Source organism: Lynx rufus, unplaced genomic scaffold (assembly GCF_022079265.1).
Source record: "Lynx rufus isolate CCGP_SWC_20201006 ecotype Redwood Valley unplaced genomic scaffold, mLynRuf1.p SCAF_15, whole genome shotgun sequence".
NCBI classification, from domain to species: Eukaryota; Metazoa; Chordata; class Mammalia; order Carnivora; family Felidae; genus Lynx; species Lynx rufus.
In genome coordinates, this window is record NW_025814829.1 from 46,806,219 (window position 1) to 46,831,612 (window position 25,394).

Genomic DNA, 25,394 nt, shown 5'->3' on the forward strand with positions numbered 1-25,394 from the left:
GAAGATAGCATGTCACAGCACAGCGTGTGGGGCGGATGGCTCTTATCTTCCACAGAGCAAGCCAGGATTGGTTACATGGGAAAAAGAGAGCCTAGTTGCTGTTTTTCTTTTTGTTTTTTAAAGAAGGGCTAAGAAACCGATGGTGAGGGCAGAGCCCAAGACTTTCATGGAGGTAGAGGGTCCCCCCAGCAGGGCCAGCGGGGAGGTCAAAGGACGAACCTGCGTGTTGACTAGAACTAGCCCGCAGGGTCTATTTGTGTCTTCTCTTTTGGAAAGGGAAGAGTGGGATAGCTGGGGAATGCCAAAACATTTTTTTAATGTTTGTTTATTTATTTTGAGAGGGACAGATAGAGCGCGAGCGGGGGAGGGGCAGAGAGCGAGGGAGAGAGAGAATCCCACACAGGCTCCAAGCTATCAGCGCAGAGCCCAACTCAAGGCTTAAACTCAAGAACCTTGAGATCACGACCTGAGCCAAAATCAAGAGTCGGACGCTCAACTGACTGAGCCACCCAGGCGCCCCACCAAAACATTTCTGAAAAAGAAATCTATGGAAGAAGATAAAAACAGTTCAAAATCTCTTAAATACTTTTAAATAAATTCATAATAGAATTCCATGCAGTGTTAAAATTAAGGGAAAAAATATCTAATGATGAAAGAAATGCTTAAGCCACCTTACAGAAGTAAAAAAAACAAGTAACTAGAAAATCTCATTTTCCTAACAACATAAATAACACTATTAATTGTAGGTAGATTTATTTTTATGGTTGCCTTTGTACTTTACAAATGTTTCTAAGTTTTCTATAATGAATACACAACACAGGTGTTTAAAATGTTGTTTAAAAAAATTAAAAGTCATTCGGAATTTCAATTCTGTTGAAAAGGATAAAATGCCCAAATGAGAACTTTTTAAAAGTCCACTCCTGTTAGAAGCTCATATTCTACCCGAAACCACACTGGATCTTCGTTTTTTGACCAAGATACATCGTAACCTCCCCAATGCATGGCCTTGCCAGGAACGCTTTCCCAAGATATCCCTGCAAAGACCGTGTACGCATTTGTAGGGCACATTGCACTCATCAAATTCTGGTGGTCCCCTCAACCTATAGAAGTTCTAACCTCCACAGAAGTGTAATCAAAGGAGACACTAATATATATTATCAAGGGCATCTACAGCTCAATCTTTCAATCGTTGCTGAAGCAATCCAAATTCTAGCAGAGGCCAGAGAGTTAGTCTTCTACCCTGATTTGTCTAAATATCCCTCCTTTTTGTGGAACCAACTTGCATATCTGTAGAAAGCTGAGAATTATATATAAGAAAAGTGGGGGAGGGGGGTTTCAGAAACTTTTCCAATCCGTGTCCTCTTCACGGGGAACAAGCAGCAATACCGAGACCCTTTTCTTCACAACATAGTTCACAAAGCAGACCACTGGGGCCCAGGAGCGATTTTTCTCTTCCTTGACCAGTCCCTCCGAGAGACCAGGAGGATGCTACTCTGATACCTATTCCTGAATTAGGCGTCCGGTTCCCACTGAAATCCTACTTGCGGGATTCCAAACTGCAGAGTCCGCTCAACTCTTACTTAGGTTAGAGTCATTTACCATCAGTGACCACGTGGCAGCTACCCGTTTTTCAGGTCACAGCGACATACGCCTCCGGGGGAGTGCAAATAACCTGCAGCGGAAATCGCACAGGGAAGAGCACTCTGTTCCAAGTATTTTCAAGATGCAGCAGGTGGTACTTCACCGATGCTTGGAGATAAAGGCCTGACGCCTGATGTTATCTGAGAAGAGGCAGGAGCTCCGCCTGAGTGCTGACCGGCAAGTTCCCCTTACTGTGTCTGTGGCAGGCGGGTGCGTCACGGGGGTGGAGGCGGTGGCCAGGGGACAGATCTGGGGGGAGCTGTGAGCGTCTAAGGGTCCCTAGGAAGCACAGCCGCCTCAGGGGCGCACCTGCTGGCTCGGCTTTAGCAGAAGCTTCAGTTGGGCGTGTGGCACACAGCAAGCAGCACAGTGGGAAGGTGACGCCCGCGCTGCGCGCAGACACGTGGAAAAGCAAGCCGTGGGGCCGAAAATGCAGCATCGTCCTCCAAAGTCCTCCCTGCACCGCAGAGGCACCACTCCCCGGCGAGGTGGAGGGTCCCTGCGCAGGGCCCGGCCCGCGCTCACCGAGGGGTCCAGCCGGCTTTCTTGCTCGGCTGTCTGTGGCAGCCCTTCCCGAGGGGCAAAGCTTGTGTTCCCCGCAACCTACTGAGGCGCCAAACGGTTCGCCTTGCTGCCCCGACGGAGCAGAAAGTTCCGTCTGGACCGGCCAGGTTCATCCTGCGATGTATCCGAGGGCGGCCCTCCCGCCAGCGCCCGGGGGGTCAGCCGCGAGCCTGGTTCGCACCGGCAGCTGTGCCCAGCTGTGCCCAGCCGGTAGGCCCCGCAGGCAGATGGCTCCCTTCTCCGCTCTGAGAAGCCGGCGGGAGATGCCGCCTACAGAAACCGGAACCCTCACACCGCACCGCTGGAAACGTCCTCCGTCCTGCACACCCTGACATCACCTGAACAGAAGGCGGACGACGCTGTCCTCCTCGGGGCCCTCCCCCCTTGGCATGGGAGCCGAACAGCCGGGCAAGTTTGCTCAGTAACTTCTGGGAGGAGGATACTGCATTTTTCAGACAGACAGACGCCGGTATCACAGACACACACAGATTTAAAAAAAAAAGAAACAAAAAAAACTTACCTCCTCAACAGTCATAGACCAACTACCGTTTTCAATCATAGGTACAAAGACAATTGAAAAAAAACAAAACAAAACAGAATATCCAATGAAATTGCACACCTACTGATACATTTACCAAACGGCAGTCACAAAAGCAGACCCCTGTCGAGGCCGGTTTGCTATTTTGTTTTTCCTGAGAGTGTCATTTACTCCAAGCTCTCTCTCTGACTGCAAACATTCGCTGGAAGAAAGTACACTCGAGGCAGCCAGCGGGCAAGTCTCAACTCAGGAAGACGAAGCCCCTCCCTGTCCACGCTGCCATCTGCAGCTCGCGTGCTGATGGAAACGCTGCCTGTGGAACTATTAGCCGCTCCGGTGTGAGTTGTTTAGACCGTGTTACCAAAGCTGGGTGGGAGGAACTTCCTCCTGTGACAAGGTCAGAAGCCTTGCCGAACAGTTCATCTTCAGGCAACAGAATGAAATGGCCAGGGAGGGGAACGTTTCTAGTGGTCTTCTGCGTCTTGGGGGCTGGGTGGTGGGTGAGGCGGGGCGAGGGATGGGGAACGTCATTTATTCCATGAGAAACCAGGGAATCGTGAACCGGCATTCAGAAGAAAATAAACTAAGCCTTACAGGAAAAAGTGACGGGGAAAGAGGCAGCTCCGTGGACTCAAGCTCAGCATTTTGGGTGTGTCGTCTGCTGCTAGAATGAATTCTTGGCACATGTTTTTAGAGACATTTAAGGGTCAGGAGGAAATGTTTTCCTTAAAGATCCAGCACAGTTTTATTTGCAACAATGCACTCCACTCTCACGTATTTTCCTTTGGGTAATTCTTTCCAGAGTGATAATTATCAGCATCCCACCTCAGCAAACAGCTTTTTGACATCCAAAGACAAATGCCTACAGATAAATGTTTCAATGCCTACGTTGTCTGCAAATGAAGATTTGAGAGAGAAAAATCTGGATATCTGAAATCATTTTATGCTCTTCCTTTACCCAACATATCCTATTTTATCATTCCGGTAGAAATTTTTTAAAATTTAAATGTCAAACTAAAAACAAAACCTCGTCAGTAGTAACTAACTGGCAGTTGGCTAACCAGACTGCAGTTTTTCCAGCATTTAAAAAACCAGTCTTAGATTATACTCTAGCACAGGGGTCAACAAACTTTTCATGTAAACGGCCAGACACTAAGCACCGTAGGATTTGCAGGCCACATGGTCTTTGTTGAGACTACTCAAACTCTGCCACTGTTGTGCAAAAGCAGTCCTAGACGATGATTAATAAACAAGGGGTGTGGCTGTGTTCCAATAAAACTTTATTTACAAAAACAGGCCGTGGGCCGGTGTGTCCCACGGGCCGTAGTTTGCAGATCCCTGCTCTAGCATACAAATCAAATTCTAAAAAAGAAAACGGCTTACTGATAATGTCAGAACGTGTCAGTGTGATGCAATTTTTCTCAGGTACTACTACTTTAACAGGAAGCAAAACTTACTAAAAATGGAATACATTTTTTGGAGAATTCATTCTGGAGGTCATCAATAAGCATACTTAGAGATTCTTAATATGCATAACATTTTTGCTTCCCTCAAGTAGTAGGTATAACTCAATCAGCGAACAGGCATCATCAGAAACCACCTGTTCCTTCTTAGCCAGTTTGCTCAAGAATCCTCAACAGGGCTTAGGCTGGCAATTTCCACCGTCTTACAACAATGAGTTCACTGGATTATCCATGCTCAAAATGAGTGGCAGCCTTCTGAAGTTTATCAGGAAGTTATCACAGGCAGATGGAAACCATGCTCTTGACTATTACTACTCATTAAAAGCACATTATTTCATAAACATAAATATTTCCAAAAGCCAATGACAGTCTCGGTAATGAGGAAAACTAACAAAATATGTTTATTTTCATTGGTAGAAAAACATTTTTCAAAGATGGATTCGCTTATCTTGACTGTAAGGAAATGCCCAACACAGTAAGAGAAAGGAGAGCCATCCCCCCCGCCCCGTTAGAAGTCTAGCAAAATTTAAACTTCTTTCACTTGACAAGTTAAAAACAAAAGTGATAACTTGTCTGTTATTTCATTAGCTATGGAAGGATGGCAAATAATGCAAGTACAAGTAAGCTTCACTTCATATTTTTGTATTGTTTCTTCCAAGTATAATTAAATAGTTTAGTTTAATTTTAAATTACACGCAGGGATGGGATGCCTGGGTGGCTCAGTCAGTAAAGCGTCTGACTTCGGCTCTGGTGGTGATCTTGTGAGTTTTGACTTTGAGCCCCGCGTCGGGGTCTGTGCTGACAGCTCAGAGCCTGGAGCCTGCTTCGGATTCTGTATCTCCCTCTCTCTCTGCCCCTCCCATGCTCATGCTCTGTCTCTCTCTGTCTCTCAATAATAAATAAACGTTAAAAAAAAAATTAAAACAAAATTACATGCAGGGACGACTGATCTACAAAAATTAGTATGTGCAAGACAAACATTTTGTACACTTGGAGGAATTATTTTCTTCCTGTTTGAGTTACACTTTGGTAAGAGAATTACTATTTCTAACCTCATGAAAGAAATGAAACATTCTAAATTTAATTATACTAAACATGGCTAAGATACTTCAATTAGAAATGACAGATAATACTCTGTGTCCCAACTCAAGAGAGTTTGAGCATTCCTGATTCCTTCTAGGAGTTGCTCATCTCAAATAGGTGATAACATAATCTTCATTATGCTTTGGGAGACTCGCTGAATTCAATTAATTAGTTGTGCTTTTTAAGGCTTAACCCACATTTGTGCAGGTAGTTCTTTAATTAAACAAGAAAAGCATCCCATTTTCCAGAAGTAGATGAAGGCTGCAGTTCTCTAAAAGGTGCTGTCAGTAGATTACATTGTTAGAAAACTAACTTTCCCTCAACAGAAACAATTCATCTCCTTAAAACTGAAAATAGTATTATAATTCCTGGAGTTGGTAATTACTTATTAGGGGCTTGGCTACTAAATTTTAAAATATACTAAAACAGCTACACATATTTGTTTGTTTTCTGGGGGCTTGTATGAAAATGAAAATGTAGATGACGTATTTCTACGGACAAACCTTCAGTCTGAATTTCACTTCATTTGAAATAAATTAATTTACAAACCAACGTCTCAGAGTAGATAAATACCACTGCACAAATTTGTCCAGGTCAAACTTAAGAAGGACAATAAAAGACGTTTAGAATAAATGTTCTATATTCTTCTCGCAATAAAGTTTCTTTTTTGTGTCTTGGAATCTAGTCATGAAGATAAGCAGAGCAGCTACACCAGAGACCATAGGAAGTCATGATACGGCTGAGTTTCAAATGCAAACTGAAGCCAACACCAGGTGGCCCACCGTGTGCACATATTTGTATATGTTTATGTCTGGGTGCATATATATTTATGTACAAAAATGAATATTCCACCCACTTTCCCCTATAAATGGGAGCACACACAGGATTTATAGTCATTAATTAGCTCCAAATCGGACAGAAAGATCTCCCTCCCGTAAGTATGGCTTCTGTATAGGCACGTCTGGTGTCACTTGGGATCTATGAAAAGAAGATGGCAGGCTGGATGTCAATCTTCTTGAAACATTTTACTTGGGGATTATTTTTTCTTTTTGAGATGTAATTCATATACTATACATTCATCTTTTTAAAATGCACAATTCAGTGGTTTTGGTATATTCAGAAAGCTGTACGACCATCACCACTCGCCTACTTCCAGAAGATTTTTGTGTTTAGGGGTTCTAAAATTTAAACTTACACCAACATAATTCATCTCTTTCTTTGTGGTTGAGATTTCAGTGTTAGATTCAGGTGTGTTTGGTGACATAACTTGAAAATGTAGGTATCTGCATATGCCATAAAAATAGACACAGAACACATATTTGGACACGGCCAGAATGTGACCGCCTCGTTGTTGAGTCTTTAATCCTATCTCTGGCTTCCACGCAAGAGCCCTTTTTGTTTGCCGAGAGAAACAGCATCAAACTGAAAAATCTCTCAGAATATTTTATTGTATGTATGACATTTACGGGCCCTTAAAAAAAAAGTGACACAACTTTCCTAACTCCCTTGCCATAGAGTAAGCTAGGGGGTAGACGTGGCTTTTTAAGCAATATGGATCTTCATGGGTGAGGAGGGGTTGTTAGTGAGCTGGCAGGTGGCACTTCTGGCTGGATGCCCACGATGATGCTTCTAAGTTATTCTTAAGAATTTACGCAACACTAGGTTCCCAGCCCAAGATCTATGAATTATAAAGTGCTCATGCCGGGGACACAGGTCTTATTCTTGACTGGACTAAAGTCAGAAGATGCTAAGTGGTATTTCCTAGAACACTTTCCTACTTTCAGGTAATTTTCACTAGCTTCTTAACTGCCTATTTGAAAGAACAAATCTGTTAATGGTTGGAAACTATGTTGTCAACTGTCACCTTGAAAATGTGATTATAATTTGAGGACTATAACTTTATCAAGTATATCGCCAATATTAATGTTTAGCTATTATTAAAGGGGTATAGGAATATTAGTTAGGTGTACTGACAAGCTATTACAATAATACAAAATAAATAGCTATAGAGCGTATCTGCTATGTGTACGAAGAACAGGCCATCACACTCAAAGTTAAAAGTAGTAGCTGTTTTCAAAACAAAAACAAAAAGTTTAATTTCACTTTGGTCCCTCAGTAAAACTGGCACACACTAACGGTCTTAATGTGTGATAAGTACTTTTTAAAACATAATAAGCCTTGTGCCGTTTGTACAGATCTACTCTGACACAAAAAGGATTAAAGAAGCAATACCAAGTTCAGCCCCAGACGGATTTTAAATATATAACTTGAGTCTTCCGTTTTCCTCTCTTCTATTTTAAAGCATTCTTCCCAGATTTTATTTGATGGCAACTAAGAAAATTAGAATGATACAAGCAGTAGGAGGGCTTCGTTTCGGATCCTTAAGAATATTTTGTAATTACTGCTTCAAGCCTTTTTAAAGCAGCATGCTACATGAGCTACGTGAAAACTGGTTTTATTGGGAGGTGGTGGTGGTGGGAATTAGCTGCGAACTGTATTCTGTGAGCACCTTAAGCGTTAACAGTTATCTGCCACAGCAGTACGGGGGAATCTTATTATCACTCCTGTAGCCAGTTCGAGAAACAAGGAGAGAAACGTCAGGTTATGGGGTAGCAATACTACTTGGGAGAAATGTGAAATAGGGAAGTGGGGGACTGGAGGAACAGACCCGCAAAGGGGCTATGACTCTAGTCACAGCTGGGTAATTGGAGGAGTTGGCCTAGTGAGGCTAGTAACAACCGTTTATCGAACACCAACCACGTGCTAGGTACTTGACACACAAAATCCCTCATCTTTACAAGTCATTCAAGGAAATGCCTAAGCTACATGCTTTACAGAGGAGGAAGAAGTTCACTAACAGCCCAAGCTGCTGAACAACGGGGTAGATATTGAAACCCCTAATGTGGATTCCAAATCCTACAATGGTGTTTTTGTTTTTTGAAAGCCAGGATTTGAACTCAGGCCCGACCACAAAATCCACATACTGCTGCCGCCACACCCCACTCCAAACCCCCCACCCCCGCGCTATTCAGTTCAGCAGCGAGGACAAGCCGTTCTGTGACTACAGCTGCCCATGTGTTTCCGACCACATAAAGGCAACCGGAGTCACAGAGGTACAAGTCACCCTGTTGTGGGCGATCTGACAATGCGACCCCAGTATATTATTTGGTAGGTTATTCTGGCATTGGTGATGCTCTGCGTGAAAATGCAATATTCTCTAATCCTAATGTTACTGACATGCAGAGGGAGGGAACCATTATGCACCTGTAGGAATCTGAGGAATTAAAAACATGTTCAAGGGACAATAATATTACAGTTGGAAAAAATAAGTTCAAAATCAGTGTTTCCCCAACACTGCATCATGGGAACAGTGCTAATTACCACTGAAGAGATAGATCTCTGTGAATGGCCTCATGGAAAATAAAATACTACAGTTAACTAAGATATTAAATTGAAATCACTCTGATTCTGAAACTGCATACTGTAGTGAAATGTCACTTGTTTCTCATAAATTTGTAGAAATAAATGTTGCAACAAACACCAATACTGTGCTCCATTAACCTTTGTGGGTTTTATTTTTCCTTCCAAATGAGTTTGTATTTTTAACATTTGCCACAGACAGAGGAAAGTCTGAAACATTCTGGTGTCAGTCTTGGAACAGTTCACCTTCTAACAGTCTTTGTGGATGTGACCACGCACAGCTAAAACAGTACTTTGCCATTTTCCTTTTTTTCTCATTTTTGAAAGTAGTCGATAGCCACTTTCTTTCTTTTTCCCCTCTCTTTCTCTCAGCTTCTTATGAAGACTCCCAGTATAAATGCAACAGGTGGAGTTTCCTACAAATATACAAACTGAAAGAAAAGAAATATTATGGTTGGCTACTCAAGAGTTTCCTGAAATGAAAACATACCTGGACATTTATCATGGTCAGAGAGCATCTAAGTCAATCAAAAGGGAGCAGAGGACACTGAACTTGCCACACTTACTGCGACCTTAGGGTGCAGAAGGCACTTTGCTCTGACGGGTGACCCCTGCCGCCCATACCTTGTATCTATCCATTGGGTCTTCTTGTTGCAGCTGACTCTCTCGCATTGTCTGATATTCTTTCTCATATTTCTTCAGTTTCTTGGTCGGTACCTGCAGGGATTAGAGAAAAAGCACGTTAGACAAGGCGATTCTTTAGGAAAACATTTTCTGATGTGTTTCCCACTTAAGTCTCTGGCATTCTAATGGAGCACACCCAACTCAAAGGAGAGGGGGAAGAAGTCTAGACTCTAGAGCAAGAATCTGCAACCTTTTTCTGTAAAGGTCCAAATAGTGTATTTTAGGCTTGGTGGGCCACATAGTCTAGGTCACGGCTTCCCTACTCTGTTGTTACTGCACAAAAAGCTGCCACAAGTGACACATAAACAAATCAGAGTGGCTGTGTTCCAACAACACTTTATTTACAAACATGGGCTACAGTCCATCCATTTCTGTTCTGCAATATTGTTACGTCACAACTTTTCTTGTAAATGTATCTAACAGTGCTATTAACTCTAAATACTTTTAAGTAACATTCATTCATAGCCTTCTACCAGGTTAAAAATGAAAATTATTTTATAAAAATAAAAAAACTGAGCAACAAAAACATATTTAAATAGTCAATATACCATCCAGTGAGAAAGAAGATTCTAAAGTTTGTCACTGAAAACTCCCAAGAAATAACAGAATCATTGTGCTGTAATGAGATAATAGAAAATCATCGAAACGACTCATCTATTTCTTGCTAAAATTGTGTGTCATCTTTAAAAGACAGTAGTCTGTTTACTGGAAAAAGACTAGATCTTACAGAATCTTCAAATTCTAAAAATAAACAAATAAACTTAACATAGTATAAAGGTCATAGAATTTGGCACTAGATGGATCAAAGTCTGAATGCCTACCTTTTTTATTATTAACTATGAAACCTCTTGGCAAACAGGTATTTAACCTCTCTTAGCCTGAATTTCTTCATCTGTAACATGCCAGACAAATACATTTCTCCTTCAAAATGTCTGTCAGGAGAATTAAGTGCTGTAACACAGGCAAAGTATCTAAAATATTGTGTGGTTCCTGGATATTTATTATTATTATTATTATTATTATTATTATTTTTAATGTTTATTTATTTTTGAGAGAGACAGAGACAGAGTGTGAGTAGGGGCAGGGCAGGGGCAGAGAGAGAGGGAGACATAGAATCCGAAGCGGGCTCCAGGCTCTGCACTGTCAGCACAGAGCCTGACGGGGGCTTGAACTCGCGAACCGTGAGATCATGACCTGGGCTGAAGTCAGATGCTTAACTGACTGAGCTACCCAGGTGCCCCAGTTCCTGGATATTTTTTTTAATCGTTTTTTAAAAGTATTCAATAAAATTAACGTATTATAACCTCTTATATTCCATATAACAGATGAAGTCTACTTTTAGGCTTTCCTTGAACAATCAAAATGATAGAATTCCTTTCAACATCAAAACCTTTATTCAATGTTTAGGTCTTCAAGTAAGTGACTTGAGAGGAAGAAAAGGTTTGCCTAATTTTTTTTAAAGATAATGAATGTGTTATTTGTCTAGATTCTTAGGAACTTGAAGGCAGGGATGTACGTTGATGCTCCTCAGTAACTGTCATGACACCTACTTAAGTCACTGTGTCATGATACCCATTTAAGACATTGGCCCAGACGAGGCTCTCTCAATAGAGTGTTTCTCGTCAAGTTCAAAATATGGTATTTAAAAAACATGTAATTAGTGTGTGAGAATGTGGCCAGAGAATGTGTTAAATACAAAGCAGAGACGCCATGTGTCCTGCCCCATCTTACTCTAATTCTTCTGTTCCATCCAGGAGCACTCTGAAATACTGGAATTACCTGCTTCTTACCACACCTGGGAAGTTGCACAAACTCAGTCCAAATTTGAGACAGTGGATTATCATAATTCAACAACCACATGATGACAATACTCATCTGGCTGATGGGGGAATATCTCCCCAGTCGAGCAAGAAGTAAGGACATTTTTCAGGGTGTCACTGAATCGCAAAACCACTGCTGGCAAGTGTCAGGAGACACTGATTTTGTCTTACTCCATCTCCAGAGACCTTCAACAGTCCACCCGACCAACCAGAGTGCAAAAGAGAGGGAAGCACCACCTGCCGGCCGTGTGGCCTCAAGCGCATCAGACAAACCAGGAAAACATACATGGTCGTGTGCCAACAAAACAGCAGCAACAACATGATTTTTTTCTTGACTTTAATAAGGAGCCTCCATTTCCTCTAGGTTTCTTTCCCCTGTGTGCTATTAATCATACACTCCAAAACCCAAAACCAGCCTCTTAAAATGAACTGGCAAATCTCCAGCACTGGTAGCCCTGGAGCCGAGGCAAAAGGGAAGAAGAAGGTCTCAGAGCTTCAAGCAGGGACAGGTGTTTCGGGCATTCCCGGGAGCAGGCTCAAGGGGAGAAGGGAGTTCTGTAAGGAGGGTGCTTCCTCCCGAGGCCATTTACCTTCAAGATGGGAAGTAAGTCAGGATTTCTGCAACTGAACAGCAGTCCTATGCGGAAGTATTTCCCAGCCGATTCTACAATGGATCCAGTCACCAATGACTGGATGCCACATTGCAAGCGTGCTTCAAAGAGCATTTCTTCTAAAACCATATTTCTCAAATTCCAAGTGCTACAGAATTTTTTTTCATGTAAAAAAGTATCCCTTTAAAAGTCAATCTTGCTACTTATGTTAAAAGGTTCATTTCAATGTGAAATTTTTTAAAAAATGCATTAAACACCCTCAATAAGCTTCCTTGCCCATCTGGCTGAGATTCTAAGATGTTTGGCTTCATCAAGTTCAGGGAAACAGAGCAGGTTCCCAGAACAATATGTTGCTAGGAAACCTTCCAAGCTTATTTATCTTGTGCTGCGGGGTGATACTGAGCATCCACCTGTGATTGGCACAAAATGAAAGAGGGGAGGGGGCAGGAGGAAGGTGAGCTGATATGAAACTGTTATTTACGAGATAATCAAAGAACACAGCCTGTCACAGTTTTTTCAAACTGCATTTCAGGACAAAATTGATTTTATTTTAGGGAATATAATATCGAGCTTGAAGGTTTTCTTAGCAGAGAAAGGAATAAAATACCTCCTTAATATGTAGTTTTAATTAAAAGAACAGAAAGTCATCAAGAATTATCAGAAGTGAAACAACTTATTATCTCAAGAGTGGTAGAGGTATCTCTCCCCTTGTTAAATGTTTTTAATATAAGTGTGCACTTGAAGAATCATCAATCCTTTTAAGTTTTTGAGTTTATTTATTTATTTTGAGAGAGAGACAGAGGGAGAAAGAGAGAGAATCCCAAACAGGCTCTGCACTGTCAGCACACAGCCCGATGTGGGGCTCGAACCCACAAACCGTGAGATCATGACCTGGGCTGAAGTCGGACACTTAACTGACTGAGCCACCCAGGCACTCCAAATCACCAATCCTTTTAAATGTCTACCTAATTTGGGAGACTTCTTTCACCAACTGTTCATCTTCTACCTAATACTCCCTATTTGGCTAAGTTCAGGAAATGTCCTCAAAAAATCCACAATTGTTTGATAAGAGCAATGATAAAAGTATTCACCAGTTCAAAATGGTGTTTATTAAAAACAAACAACCTTCGAATAGAAAAACCCTGGCAAGACAATCTCTCACAAGTCTGACAGCGATCATTGAAATAATCAGCCAAGGCCTGACATTTTGGACTTAACAACTAAATTTGGGGAAGTAAGCATTTAAAACAGAACCCTTGTTTTAATCTTATGAATAGTACATGACATTTAGATATATTTCATGATATATTTAACCCTGACATTTAAATTTATAACATAACCATTTACATAGAATTAGGAATTTGGATGTGGAAGGACCTTTGGAGACTGTCTGGCTGGTATAATCCCCACCTTCAGGATGAGGAAAGTGAAGCCATGTGGCTGAGAAGGCTGGACGGACCCAGCTGGTTGTGGCAGAGCAACTGGAATCTGGGCGGGTCTCCCGTCTCTCTGGCCTATAGTCTCTTCTGGTATTGGGCTGTCAGGGGAAGTGTATTTCCCAAACTTTAGTCATTTGAATGCCATTTTCATTATTTTTGCCATGTCCAAGCACATTTTCTACTATGTTTTCCTTAAATCAACTAATTTCCTTACATAAATTTATTTTATAAGAAAAATCTTTTGGAAGCAAGAGTCAATATAGACAACTATGATAGACAAAAAAAAAAAATGGCCTCCCAAAGAAGTCTGTACCCTGATCCCCAGAACCTAGGCATATGCTACCTTAACATGGCAAAATAGATTTTGTAGATGTAATTGAGGTCAAGGATCTTGGCTTGGGGAGATTATCTTGGACTTTCTGGATGGACTGAATGGAATCGTACAAAGTCATTAAAAGAGGAGAACTTTTCCAGACTTCAATCAGAGGAGATGCGACTATTGCAGAAAAGCCAAAGAAATTCAATATTGCTGGCTTTGAAGATGGAGGAAGAGGTCCCTGAGTGAAGGAATGGGGGCCTCTGGAAGCCTCTGGAAGCTAGAAAAGGCAAAGAGAGCCTTCAGAAAGGACTGCAGCGCCTTTGACACCTTGATTTTAGCCTAGTGAGACCCTGTCAGACTTCTAACCTACAGAACTGTAAAATCATAAGTTTGTACTCTTTAAAGTCTCTAAATTAGGTGACAGTAGGAGACCAATACAACATATTATAAGTCGTAACCACTATCGACTGAGCTACCACGTGTTTATAAACAAAACTCAGTTGAAAGTTTTTATTTACACTTTCGCTGAAAGCAAGATAAAAACTTCCCTGCCCTCTTCATTTTGGAACCAATTGCAAATTATGTCAACATAAAATAAACCATATACTGTTAGCTCCTGTGTTACAAGTATCAGAATAGCAGTAAGCAAAAGATAAAAACAACTCCACCCCAGACCAATGTGTAGACTCATTCAGTCCTTTCCTGCCTTCTCCTGCTCACCACTGATGGCAACTAGTTGTGGTATTTCTTAAATCTCAGTTTTTACTAAGGATCTGTACAATGCCTGCTGATATTTCCTATTATATTTTATCATATTCCATTTTTTAAATGCCTGTTCAGACCTTCTAAAATGATTTCATGAACAGCAGTTTGAAGGACATGCACTAAATCAAGGGGCCTTTTTCATCTCTTCCCCTGATGATCATACTAAATCACTGGAGAGGCTTTATTAACTCCTGTCCTGGTCACCAATGCAGTCACCTGCCATTTACTGATGAAAATGGGTTCTATTCAGCTGTTATCAGGAAATATACAGAAAAGAGCTTTATGAACTTAAGGGAAAGGGGGTGGTAAGGGAATGGTGGGGGAGTGCTCCATGGTGACCTTCGATAACCAGGAAGAAGAAAATACAATAGTTACTAATTTGCTTTATTCTTTCAATGTTCATCATGCTGGCCTCAGTTAGAGATGTAGGAGAGGAAGACTAAAGAATATGTTCAACTTTCTTTTCCCATGCTCTCCCTCTTCTTTTCATCTAAAGCATATATATTTTTTAAGTGCTTATTTATTCATTTTGACAGAGAAGGAGCGTGAGTAGAGGAGGGGCAGACAGAGAGGGAGAGAGAGGATCCCAGGCAGGCTCTGCACTGTGAGCCCGACTTGGGGCTCAATCTCACAAACAATGAAATCATGACCTGAGCTGAAATCAAGAGTCAGACACTTAGCCGACTGTGCCACCCAGGCACCCCCTAAAGCATATATTTCTTATTTTTATGTATGACTCTAATAGAATTAAAATATGTGCATATATATATAGATTTATAATTTTTTGTTCTATGTCAATTAATTTAATTTTTTTTAAAGCTTATTTATTTTGAGAAAGAGAGAGAGAGTGTGTACGTGAGTGGGAGAGGGACAGAGAGAGAGAGGGAAAGAGAGAGATTCCCAAGCAGGCTCTGCACCGGCAGCACTGAGCCTGATGCGGGGCTCAAACTCATGAACCATGAGATCATGACCTGAGCCGAAACCAAGAATTTGACACTTAACTGACTGAGCCACCCAGGTGACCCATATATCAACTAGTTTTAGATGAACTTGACTTATTAATCTTTATCTCACTAATCACACTTAGCTGGGCTATTGCCTTATTTTTACTTTTATTACATTATTTTGAGTACTCCTTATTAATACTTAAATTTCACGTGCATTAGTTATTTTTTTGAAAAATTTTAATAATATTTTAAAAGCTTATTTATTTTGAGAGAGAGATAGCATGAGTGGTAGAAGGGCAGAGAGAGAAAGGGAGAGAATCTTAAGCAGGCCCCACGCCCAGTGTGGAGCCCAATGCAGGGCTCAATCCCACAAACCAGGAGATCACGACCTGAATTGAAATCAAGAGAGTCACTTAACCAACTGAGCCACCCAGGCACCCCAATTTTTTTAATGTTTATTTTTGAGAGAGAGAGAAAACGAGTGAGCAAGCTGGGGAGGGGCAGAAAGAGAGGGAGACAGAGACTCCCAAGCAGGCTCCACACTATCAGCACAGCCTGACGTGGGGCTCAAACCCACAAACCATTAGATCATGACCTGAGCCAAAGACAGGCACTCAACCGATTGAGCCACCCAGGTGCCCCAACATTAGTTATTTTTAATAAAACATACTTCTTCTCTTACACACATGATCTTGTTGGATCTCCTAATTATCAAATGTGCTCTTTATATATTAAGGAGTTTAGGAGTCCTAAAACAACACAGATCTTAAAGTCTGAATTGTAAATAATGGAATAATAGAACTTTTCTTTTTAATGTTTTATTTATTTTTGAGACAGAGTGAGACAGAGCATGAATGGGGAAGGGACAGAGAGACAGGGAGACACAGAATCCCAAGCAGGCTCCAGGCTCTGAGCTGTCAGCACAGAGCCCGACGCGGGGCTCGAACCCACGAACTGTGAGATCGTGACCTGAGGCGGAGTTGGACACTCAACTGACTGAGCCACCCAGGCGCCCCACTAGAACTCTTAAGTAACAAACTTGAAGCACACCCATCACATTAACCTAAGGGAAACTCACACACAGAAAAGAGAAAGAGACACAACACAGCAGATTGTATGTGTGGAGAATTTCAACCTGGTCTACACTCTGCAAGGTACATGGCATGGTTTCTGGCACAGGCTGATCTTATGCAATTGTGCATCAGTTTTGTGAAAAGTTGACTCCCAATTTAAGTAGAGAAAAGAATCTAGGAGCTACTAGTGTTTCTCGAGGTAGGAGTACTATTGTCATTTTGGGTGGAATGATTTTGGGTTGTATTAGATTCCACTTCCCCTTTCTGAGCCCTGAGTGTCCTTGGCCCATTTAGATGTCACCTATCAAATGCTGGTAGTTTCCTCCAGTCATTGTTACAATTAGGATGTCCAATACAGCTTTCCGAACAGGGAGGGGAGGACACTGGGTAATGGGAGACACAAAGGGTAGACACTTGAGAAAAAGTGGGTTTTGTGCTGAAGGGCTCTGACTGTGCTTCGGGAAAGCCAAGGGGAGGCCTGGACTGGCACTCGAGGTAGTCAGCACTGCATTCGTACATTCTGACGTCCGCATCCTTCCGCTCTGTTTTTGATCGGCAGTAACTGGCACTCAGAGAAACATGGAGTGTCTGCATGTCAAAGAATTCCCTAACGTTTTTAAAGCTATAATTTAGAAAATTATATATTTAAGCCTCTCAACAACTCTGTGAGGTATTATTTAGATTTTACAAATAAGGGAATTGAAGAGAGGTAACTTTCCCAAGATCAAACAGCTGGCAAACGGAGAGTCAGAGTGGGGATCTAGGCCACCATCTACCTCCAGATTCTGCCCTCTTCAACCACTTTGCTCTACTGCCCGGGACCAATGAAAGCAAATCTCCTCAAGAAGCTGACAGTCTTGGTGCACCTGGGTGGCTCAGTCGGTTATGTGTCCGACTCTGGCTCAGGTCATGATCTCACAGTTTGTGGGTTCGAGCCCCGCGTCGGGCTCTGTGCTGACAGCTCGGAGCCTGGAGCCTGCTTCGGATGCTGGGTCTCCCTCTCTCTTTCTCTGCCCCTCCCCAGCTCGTGCTCTCTCTCTCTCAAAAATAAACATTAAAAAAAAAGCTGAAAGTCTTGATGTAGTGCCAAGTAAGTGTCTAATTACCATATAGTTTTGCAAGTGCAATAAAAGGCATATAAGTACATATGTTCATAAAAGATACAAGGGTGATCAAGAAGAAATTCTTTTGGGGGGAGGGGAAGGCACACTCCAGTGAGGAGGATTTTCATTATGACTGGTTTATGTAAGCTTTCCTGACCAATTAAAAAATAGCATTTCCCCTGTGCTAAATTTTAACAATGGGCTAGTCACTTGTCAGATGTATTATTCAAAGCTTGATGAATCTGCTTCTCTATTTCAAAGATGAAAGACACAAAAATATTTATTGATGGATGCAAATACTGGCACAGTAAGCCACTATTTAAATAAAAAGTCTGCTAGGATCTCTTTAATATTTTCCTGGCTGGTCAGGAGTCTGAGTGCCTAAAAATCAATAAGCCAAAGGTACTAGAAATTATGTATCACTCTTGCTCACTTCAGATAATTTCTTAGAATGAATATAAATGATCCCATTTAATACATTAATCATTAGAGAGAGAAACAAATAGATAACTATGGTAGCATATTTCTTGGTGACCTGGGGTACCGGGGGCTGAGAATTTCTAATTCAGAGTTAGTTCTGCAAGGACCCGTCAAAATCTGGAGAGAAAGTGGATCAGTGGCGATCAGAATTCTAGCAGTCAGTTTGCAGTGGCCTAAATTCCTGGGAAGAAATAGATGGGAAGGAGTCAAGAGAAGAGGGCCATGTCCTGTGAGGCTTCACTTAATCCTCTTCACAGTGTTCAGCAAATGAAGCTACTTTGAGTCTTGTTGAGCTTTTAAGCACTAGGATGAAGGGGAAACATAGTCAATGACATTTTTACCCCACAGGATTGGTGGGGGGAACCTTCAGAGAACATAAGAGCCTATAAATGATTACTAATTGTATTCTTTGTTTTTTAAAGATTTATTTATTTTTGAGAGACAGATCGCAAGGAGGGAAGGGGCAGAAAGAGGGGGGACAGAAGATCCGCAGCAGGCTCTGTGCTAACTGCAGCAAGCCCGAGCGGGGCTCGAACTCACAAACTGTGAGACCACGACCTGGGCCGAAGTCGGACGCTCAACCGACTGAGCCACCCAGGCGCCCCAACTGTATTATTCATTTATTAAGGTACAGTTAACAGATAACATATTAGTTTCACATGTACGATATGAGGATTCAAGATTTGTATACACTACAAAATGATCACGGCAAGTCTAATTAACATCCGTCTCCATACATAGTTATAAGAATTATTTTTATGTGATGAGAACTTGTAAGATCTACTCTCTTAGCAGCTTTCAGATGAGCATTAGAGTATTATTAACTATAGTCACCATGCTGTACATTACATCCCTAGAACTTCTTTATTTTATAACTGGAAGTTCGTACTTTGTGACCCCTTTTACCCATTTCATCCCCCGCCTCTGGCAATCTGTATTCTAGGAAGGAATACAATGGTTTAAGGCAGTGGAGACAAGGAAAGTACTTATCTCTTGTAACTCTGACAGAGCTCCCAAGGCTTACAGACATCAAACTACATGGCATTCTTTTCCTGAGTGCCGCACTGCTGTCATCTCATCTGGTGTGTGCAGCTTTCCAATCACTCAAGTCTAATGGTGCACACACCTGTGACAGGTTCCTGGACTCATTAATGAATAATTGTATGATGTGAGTCACTATCCAACATTCATGGCTCACTCCTGAATGTAGCGTGCTCATCAAAGTATCTATGAAAGCTTTTGAAATATCCATTTCTACTTTCTTTACTACATTCTTATACAAGCTGCCTGTTCCCAATGTTATAGCAACTTTAAGAAACCGTGACATTTTATTTTTCAGATTTTTTTTCTATTTACACCCAAATTAGTTAGCATATGGTGCAACAATGATTTCAGGAGTAGATTCCTTCATGCCCCTTACCCATTTAGCCCATCCCCCCTCCCACAACCCCTCCAGCAACCCTCAGTTTGTTCTCCATATTTATGAGTCTCTTCTGTTCTGTCCCCCTCCCTGTTTTTATATTATTTTTGTTTCCCTTCCCTTATGTTCATCTGTTTTGTCTCTGAAAGTCCTCATGAGTGAAGTCATAGGATTTTTGTCTTTCTCTAATTTCACTTAGCATAATACCCTCCAGTTCCATCCACGTAGTTGCAAATGGCAAGATTTAATTCTTTTTGATTGCCGAGGAATACTCCATTATATATATACCACATCTTCTTTATCCATTCATCGATCGATGGACATTTGGGCTCTTTCCATACTTTGGCTATTGTTGACAGTGCTGCTATAAACTTTGGGGTGCATGTGTCCCTTCGAAACAGCACACCTGTATCCCGTGGATAAATGCCTAGTAGTGCCACTGCTGGGTCATAGGGTAGTTCTATTTTTAGTTTTTTGAGGAATCTCTACACTGTTTTCCAGAGTGGCTGCACCAGCTTGCATTCCCAGAAACCATGGCATTTTATAGAAAATGCTTGTCTGTTCTTTTTCTTTTTTAAGTTTATTTATTTTGAGAGAGAGAAAGAAAGAGACAAAGAGTACACAAGCATGAGTGGAAGAGGGGCAGAGAGAGAGGGGAAGAGAGAGAATTGCAAGCAGGCTCCAAGCCACCAGTGCAGAGCCAGACTTGGGGCTCTGTCTCACAAACTGTGAGACCATGACCTGAGCCAAGAGCAAGAGTCAGACAACTAACTGACAGCCACCCAGATACCCCTTGTCTGTTCATTTCTAATTCCTTGTCTCTAGTCCTATGAATCTAATCTTGCATACTATTTTTATGGAACTCCTCGGTCCATAAAAAGCTCGAGCCTTCCTATCAATAGATAATATCCGGAGGTAATTTATTTACTATCATACGTTGACAGCTCTTCTTTTATAGTTTCCAGCCCAGGACTTCTACTGAGCTCAACCTACATATCCAACTGCTAACTTCCCATCATCTTTTGGATATTTCACATAAGAAACATTTAAACTGGACTTCATCACCCACTCTATGCCCAACCAGTTCTCCCACTGTTCATCTTCCATCCAGACGCTTGAGCCAGAAACCCAGCAGTGACCCCTCTCCCACTGAGGATCATGAAATCACTCACTAGATTCTACAGAACATGCCTCCAAATGTCTCCTAGTTTGTCTTCTTCTCTTGAACCTCAATGACACTGCCCTAGTTTAACCCATAACCTCCTCTCATCACTGCAATAACCTCCCAAGTGGTCTCCCTGGATTTGTCCTTGCTCTGCTCCAAACCTATTCCATAGGACAGCCAACCTTTTTTTTTCAGAATGCAAATCTGTTGTCATTCCTCTACCTAAATTTTTCAAATGCTTCCTGTTGCATTTAGGATAAAGAGAGGAATACTTGACATAGCTCTGCTGATCATATAGGATCTGGTCTCTATCTACTTTCCCCCCCCCCTGCCTATGCCTGTATTTTGCAAAAGTGGGGCTCCCATCCCAGGGAGCACATGAAAGTATCTAAGTAGATGCAAAAGGCAATTATTCAAACTTCTAGTTCTGTTTTCTAACCTTATTTTTTAAATTTTTATTTTTTAACCTCATCTTTAAAAATGTCTATTTTTGTGCCTATTTTATTAAAGTACACATTAATTTATTTAAAAAGTGAAGAGACATATATTGGAAGTATGTGCTTAAATTACTTTTACCAACAGGGTTGCATAATCAAAAGAATTTAGGGGTCGCCAGTCTCTGTTCCAGCCACACTGGACTTCTTTTACTTCCTTCTGCACATGTTCTGTCCTATCTCAGATTTGTAGGATGCCATTGCTTCTGCTGGGATGGATTCAGCATACTCACCCCAAGACTCTAATTGAAAGGTCTAAGGTATGGTTAGGCACCTCCTATTTTATAAAGCTCAGGCAATTCTGCCATACTGTGTTATCCACTTGAAAACCACTGGATTAAAATATCAAGTGCTAAGGGAATGGGGGACAAGCTACAGAGGCTTTTAACGAACTGGCCTGAGAATATGACCACCAACTTCTAAAGAAATATCCATTCTGTGTTTCAAACAACCAATTTATAAATAAGCTTTAGGACAGAATAAATTTGTAAGATTAGGAAGGACTATTTTTAATGTTCTAAAATATTTCAAGAATCTATTACATAAACAGTTTGGCTACAAGGACAAAGTCAAGTTTTGAAAAGGGAATAACCAGGGGCTCCTGGGTGGCTCAGTCGGTTAAGCGTCTGACTTCGGCTCAGGTCATGATCTCATGGTTTGTGAGTTTGAGCCCTGTGTCAGGCTCTGAGCTTGCCTGGAGCCTGCTTTGGATTCTGTCTCCCTCTCTCTCTGCCCTTCCGTTGCTCATACTCTGTCTCTCTGTCTCTCAAACATAAATGAACATTTTTAAAAAATTAAAAAATAAACAAAAAGAGAAAAACCACGCACTTCAAGAATAAATATGTAAGCAACAGAATTATATGTAAGGTGCTTTAGGGTTGAACAGGCTTACATTTGAAATCCCTCTCTGTTGAATACTATGTAATTTTAGAAGCAAATCATTTAAACCTCTTATTCAGAGCTCCCATCATTTATGTTTTAAAAAGGGGGTAACACAAATCACACTACTATAACTATCTCCTTTTATTGAGCACAATAATGCATGCCTTGGCCCTGGCCAGAGCACTTCACATATTTTGTGTTCCCTAAGCCTCACAAAGCCCCAAAATGGGTTAACTGTACCCATTCTACACAATGAGGAAGACTAAGTAATATGAAGAGGGACCATAATAACAACTGACCCAACAGGTCTTTTGACACCAACGTCAAGCCTTACTTGTCACATGCCTGTCATCTACACTGCCCGTCATGTATCCGGCACACGCAGCTCTCAAATCCAGGGCCTTTGCTAAGCCTCATCAGTAGCCTGCTGCAATGGACCAAGCTAATCAGCTGCAGGATGGTGGAGATACTATTTTATATAAACACCTGACTAGGAGATAATGAACCTAAGACATCTGCCATATTACCTAGCATCAAGTAGGGGAGCTCAGAAAAGTATAAACATCTTCAACCTGAATTTTCTGGACAAGCCAGAAAAAAGAGAAGGTCAAATGGACCCCGGGGTGGTTGAAACAGGAATTTAACTCTGGGAGAAGTCTGCGTAGAATTTCATAAAGTCTCAAGAGGGGGCAGATTGAAATCATATTTTTTTCTCCTCTCTCAGCTGTCTGAAAAAAAGTACTGAGGCATAAACCACCCAGGAGATTTACAGCATAAAGCAAATTACCTTAAGGTATTGGAATCAGTCAACACTTAGATGGAACATTTTGGGGAGCCTATAGCTTCATTGAGAATGCCTTTCTTCTCTGTGTATTATTTCTTGTATTTCTTTCTTTCTGTTCCCACTGCTTCACATCCTGATTTGTACAAAAAAATGCCAGGTTCCTTTCTTCACCCACACGCCACAGCTGCAGCTGGTTCACTAGCAACTAGCACTCCTTCTGCTGGATTTTAAATCTATTTTTCTCAGATTCCTTGCACTTGAAGGAGAGAGAAAAAAAAGAGACACTTTTGCCCGTTTTTCTTTTAAGTAATAAGAATTCTTATCTCACTATATCCTCAACTTTAGATTGAGTTATAAACATTCTATTTTTCTCTTTGTGAAAATTAAGAAGCGGGCATATGCTAAGTTGGTGTACCATAACGGATGGTGGTATTTCTTTTATTTTGGGGGAAAGTGCTCAACATCCTCTGTAATGTCTCAAGTAAAATTCTACTTCTGAGTAAGGTTTTGGCTGGAGATGGATCACTTAAAATTTTTATTATAGAGTTTAGAAAATAACAGAATGACCATCAAGTGCTAAAACTTAAGACTGTAAGATGGCAGGTAATGTGCTAAATCTGGTTACATGTTGAATGGTGTTGGTCTGAGTCCAGGGAGTAGATTAACCAGATGTAGTCCCAAAACTGGGCCGCAGAAAGCCGATCCAGTATTCATTCAAAGAGAGCTAATTAAGCTTATTTAAAATTAGACAATGATACAGAGGAGAAGGAATGGTGGGGGAGCCAAGCAGGACACTGTCCTTTATTACCATCAAATGCTACATTCATTATAATAACACTGACCCTGGCACCACTGAATGCTAAGGAATCTGAAACAGTACTTTTATGTCAGGTTGTCATTGGCAAATGGAACAAAAGTAAATACGTATCTCTTGCTAAAAGTACTCTTAATGGGTGGAAGACCAGGGACATTTATGCTAGAAGACATTTCATTCAAGACTAATATGCTAAGACAACCTGAGTACTTCTGTCTTTAGAAAGATTCAACCTTAATATACCAGGCTGAGAAGGACAAACAGTGGAAAAGAGTGAGAAAGGGGAGCCTTCTCTGTATTCGTGTACCTTTAAAGGCAGTAAGGAAATTGGTTAATTGGCATCAGCAGAGTATCAACCTGCATGATTGCACTGCCATTTTTATACATCCCTTTTTAAGATGGGAAGGAAAACTTATACCTACTCCGCATTTTTAAAAATCACCCATTCATCCACTCATTCACTCATTCAACAAATACTTCTTGACTCCCTACTGTGTAGCTGGCACAGCCATCCAGGAACAAATGCACAGTCTGTCCCCTCAAGGAGCTCAGTCTGGTGGGGAGAGAGTCTTTAAAGACGTAATCACACGATTTAAGTCGATACTGCACTTACAAAGTGAGGTGGGCACCGTGAGGGAGAAGTCAAGGTGGACAGATAATAACGCACGTGGCTCTAATTTTGCTTATGTCTCTAAGGAATGACAATTAACCTGAGGAGTAAGTTAGCCAGAGAAGAGTGGGGAGAAAAAGTGCTCCCAGCAGAGGGAACAAGTAGCACAGGATGGGAAGGAGCGTGAACGGCCACATAGTTTGCAGGATCAGTACAAAACAAAACCTGAGATTCCTTATGTAAAAAGTGCTAATTTCAAGATGGTAGAGCATTCCCTCTCTCTTTTTTATGTTTGTTTTTTTATTTTGAGAGAGAGAGAGAGAGAGAGAGAGAGCAGAGGAGGGGCAGAGAGAGGGACAGAGAGAATCCCAAGCAGGCTCTGCGTTGTCCGCGTGGCACCCCTTGCGGGGCTCAATCCCACAAATTGCAAGATCACGACCTGAGCCGAAATCACGATTCAGACACTTAACCAACTGAGCCACCCAGCCACCCCAAGATGATAGAGCATTCAACCAAGCGTGGGGGCCTGTGCGACTGCGCAGGCTTCGTGCCCATGAAGCTGGCTCTGGGAAAGAGGGCTGGTTTGAGGGACCAAAGGTCAGGTGAAGCACAGTCGGGACAGAAAAGGCCAGCTGAGGCTGAAAAAGTGTGAGAGGTACACAGGCACCAACCCAAGGAACAGGTTCTCCAGGGACCAACCTCATAGATCAACCTACTCTGTCTCCTTTGCAGTTCCCCAAATAGTTATTATTAAAGAGCTATTGTATAAGCCAGGCTGTTATGTAAGCACTCTTCTGGGTGCTAAGAGGAAGACAAAGAAGACAGCCTTTGCTTTTAAGGAGCTTACAAATAATTCTGTAATTTAGGGTAGAATGTGGTAAGTTTCACCTAAGAGTATAAGCACCAGTTTGTGGGAGATTCAAAGCAGGAAGATTATTCACATGAGGTAAACAGACTGAAATTAGCCTTCTTCTTCTGCCTTTAGAGCGGTGATTTGGCCATGTCACTATAGAAATAGCACACACACCCAGCGCTTCCTATAAGAGAGGCACCAAACGCTATATGCTTTAGATGTATTAATTTATTTTAGCCCCACATGCATGAGGTAGGTGCTATTATTATCCTCACTTTAAAGAGAAGAAAACACAGACCCAGAGAGATTAAACAACTTACTTGCCCAAGGTCACACAGCTAGCAAGGTGGGGATTCATTCGAATCCCGGCAGCCAAGGTCCAAACCCCTTGCTCTGAACTACTAGACCATACTACCATTTAA

The 25,394-nt window shown here is 41.6% G+C and overlaps 1 protein-coding gene across 11 annotated transcripts in view; it reads right to left on the reverse strand.

The window, feature by feature from the left end:
• Nucleotides 1–25,394, reverse strand: part of RABGAP1L (RAB GTPase activating protein 1 like) — a 770,330-nt gene that overhangs the window by 22,766 nt on the left and 722,170 nt on the right. For 9 of the 11 annotated variants that reach the window (XM_047076973.1, XM_047076974.1, XM_047076971.1 and 6 more), the window contains one exon: nucleotides 9,334–9,426. In XM_047076973.1, coding sequence (XP_046932929.1) covers nucleotides 9,334–9,426 — 93 coding nt within the window. Of the gene's footprint in view, nucleotides 1–2,725; nucleotides 4,544–8,836; nucleotides 9,141–9,333; nucleotides 9,427–25,394 lie in introns of those variants that run through there. The other 2 variants (XM_047076976.1, XM_047076981.1) reach the window with 2 other exon arrangements.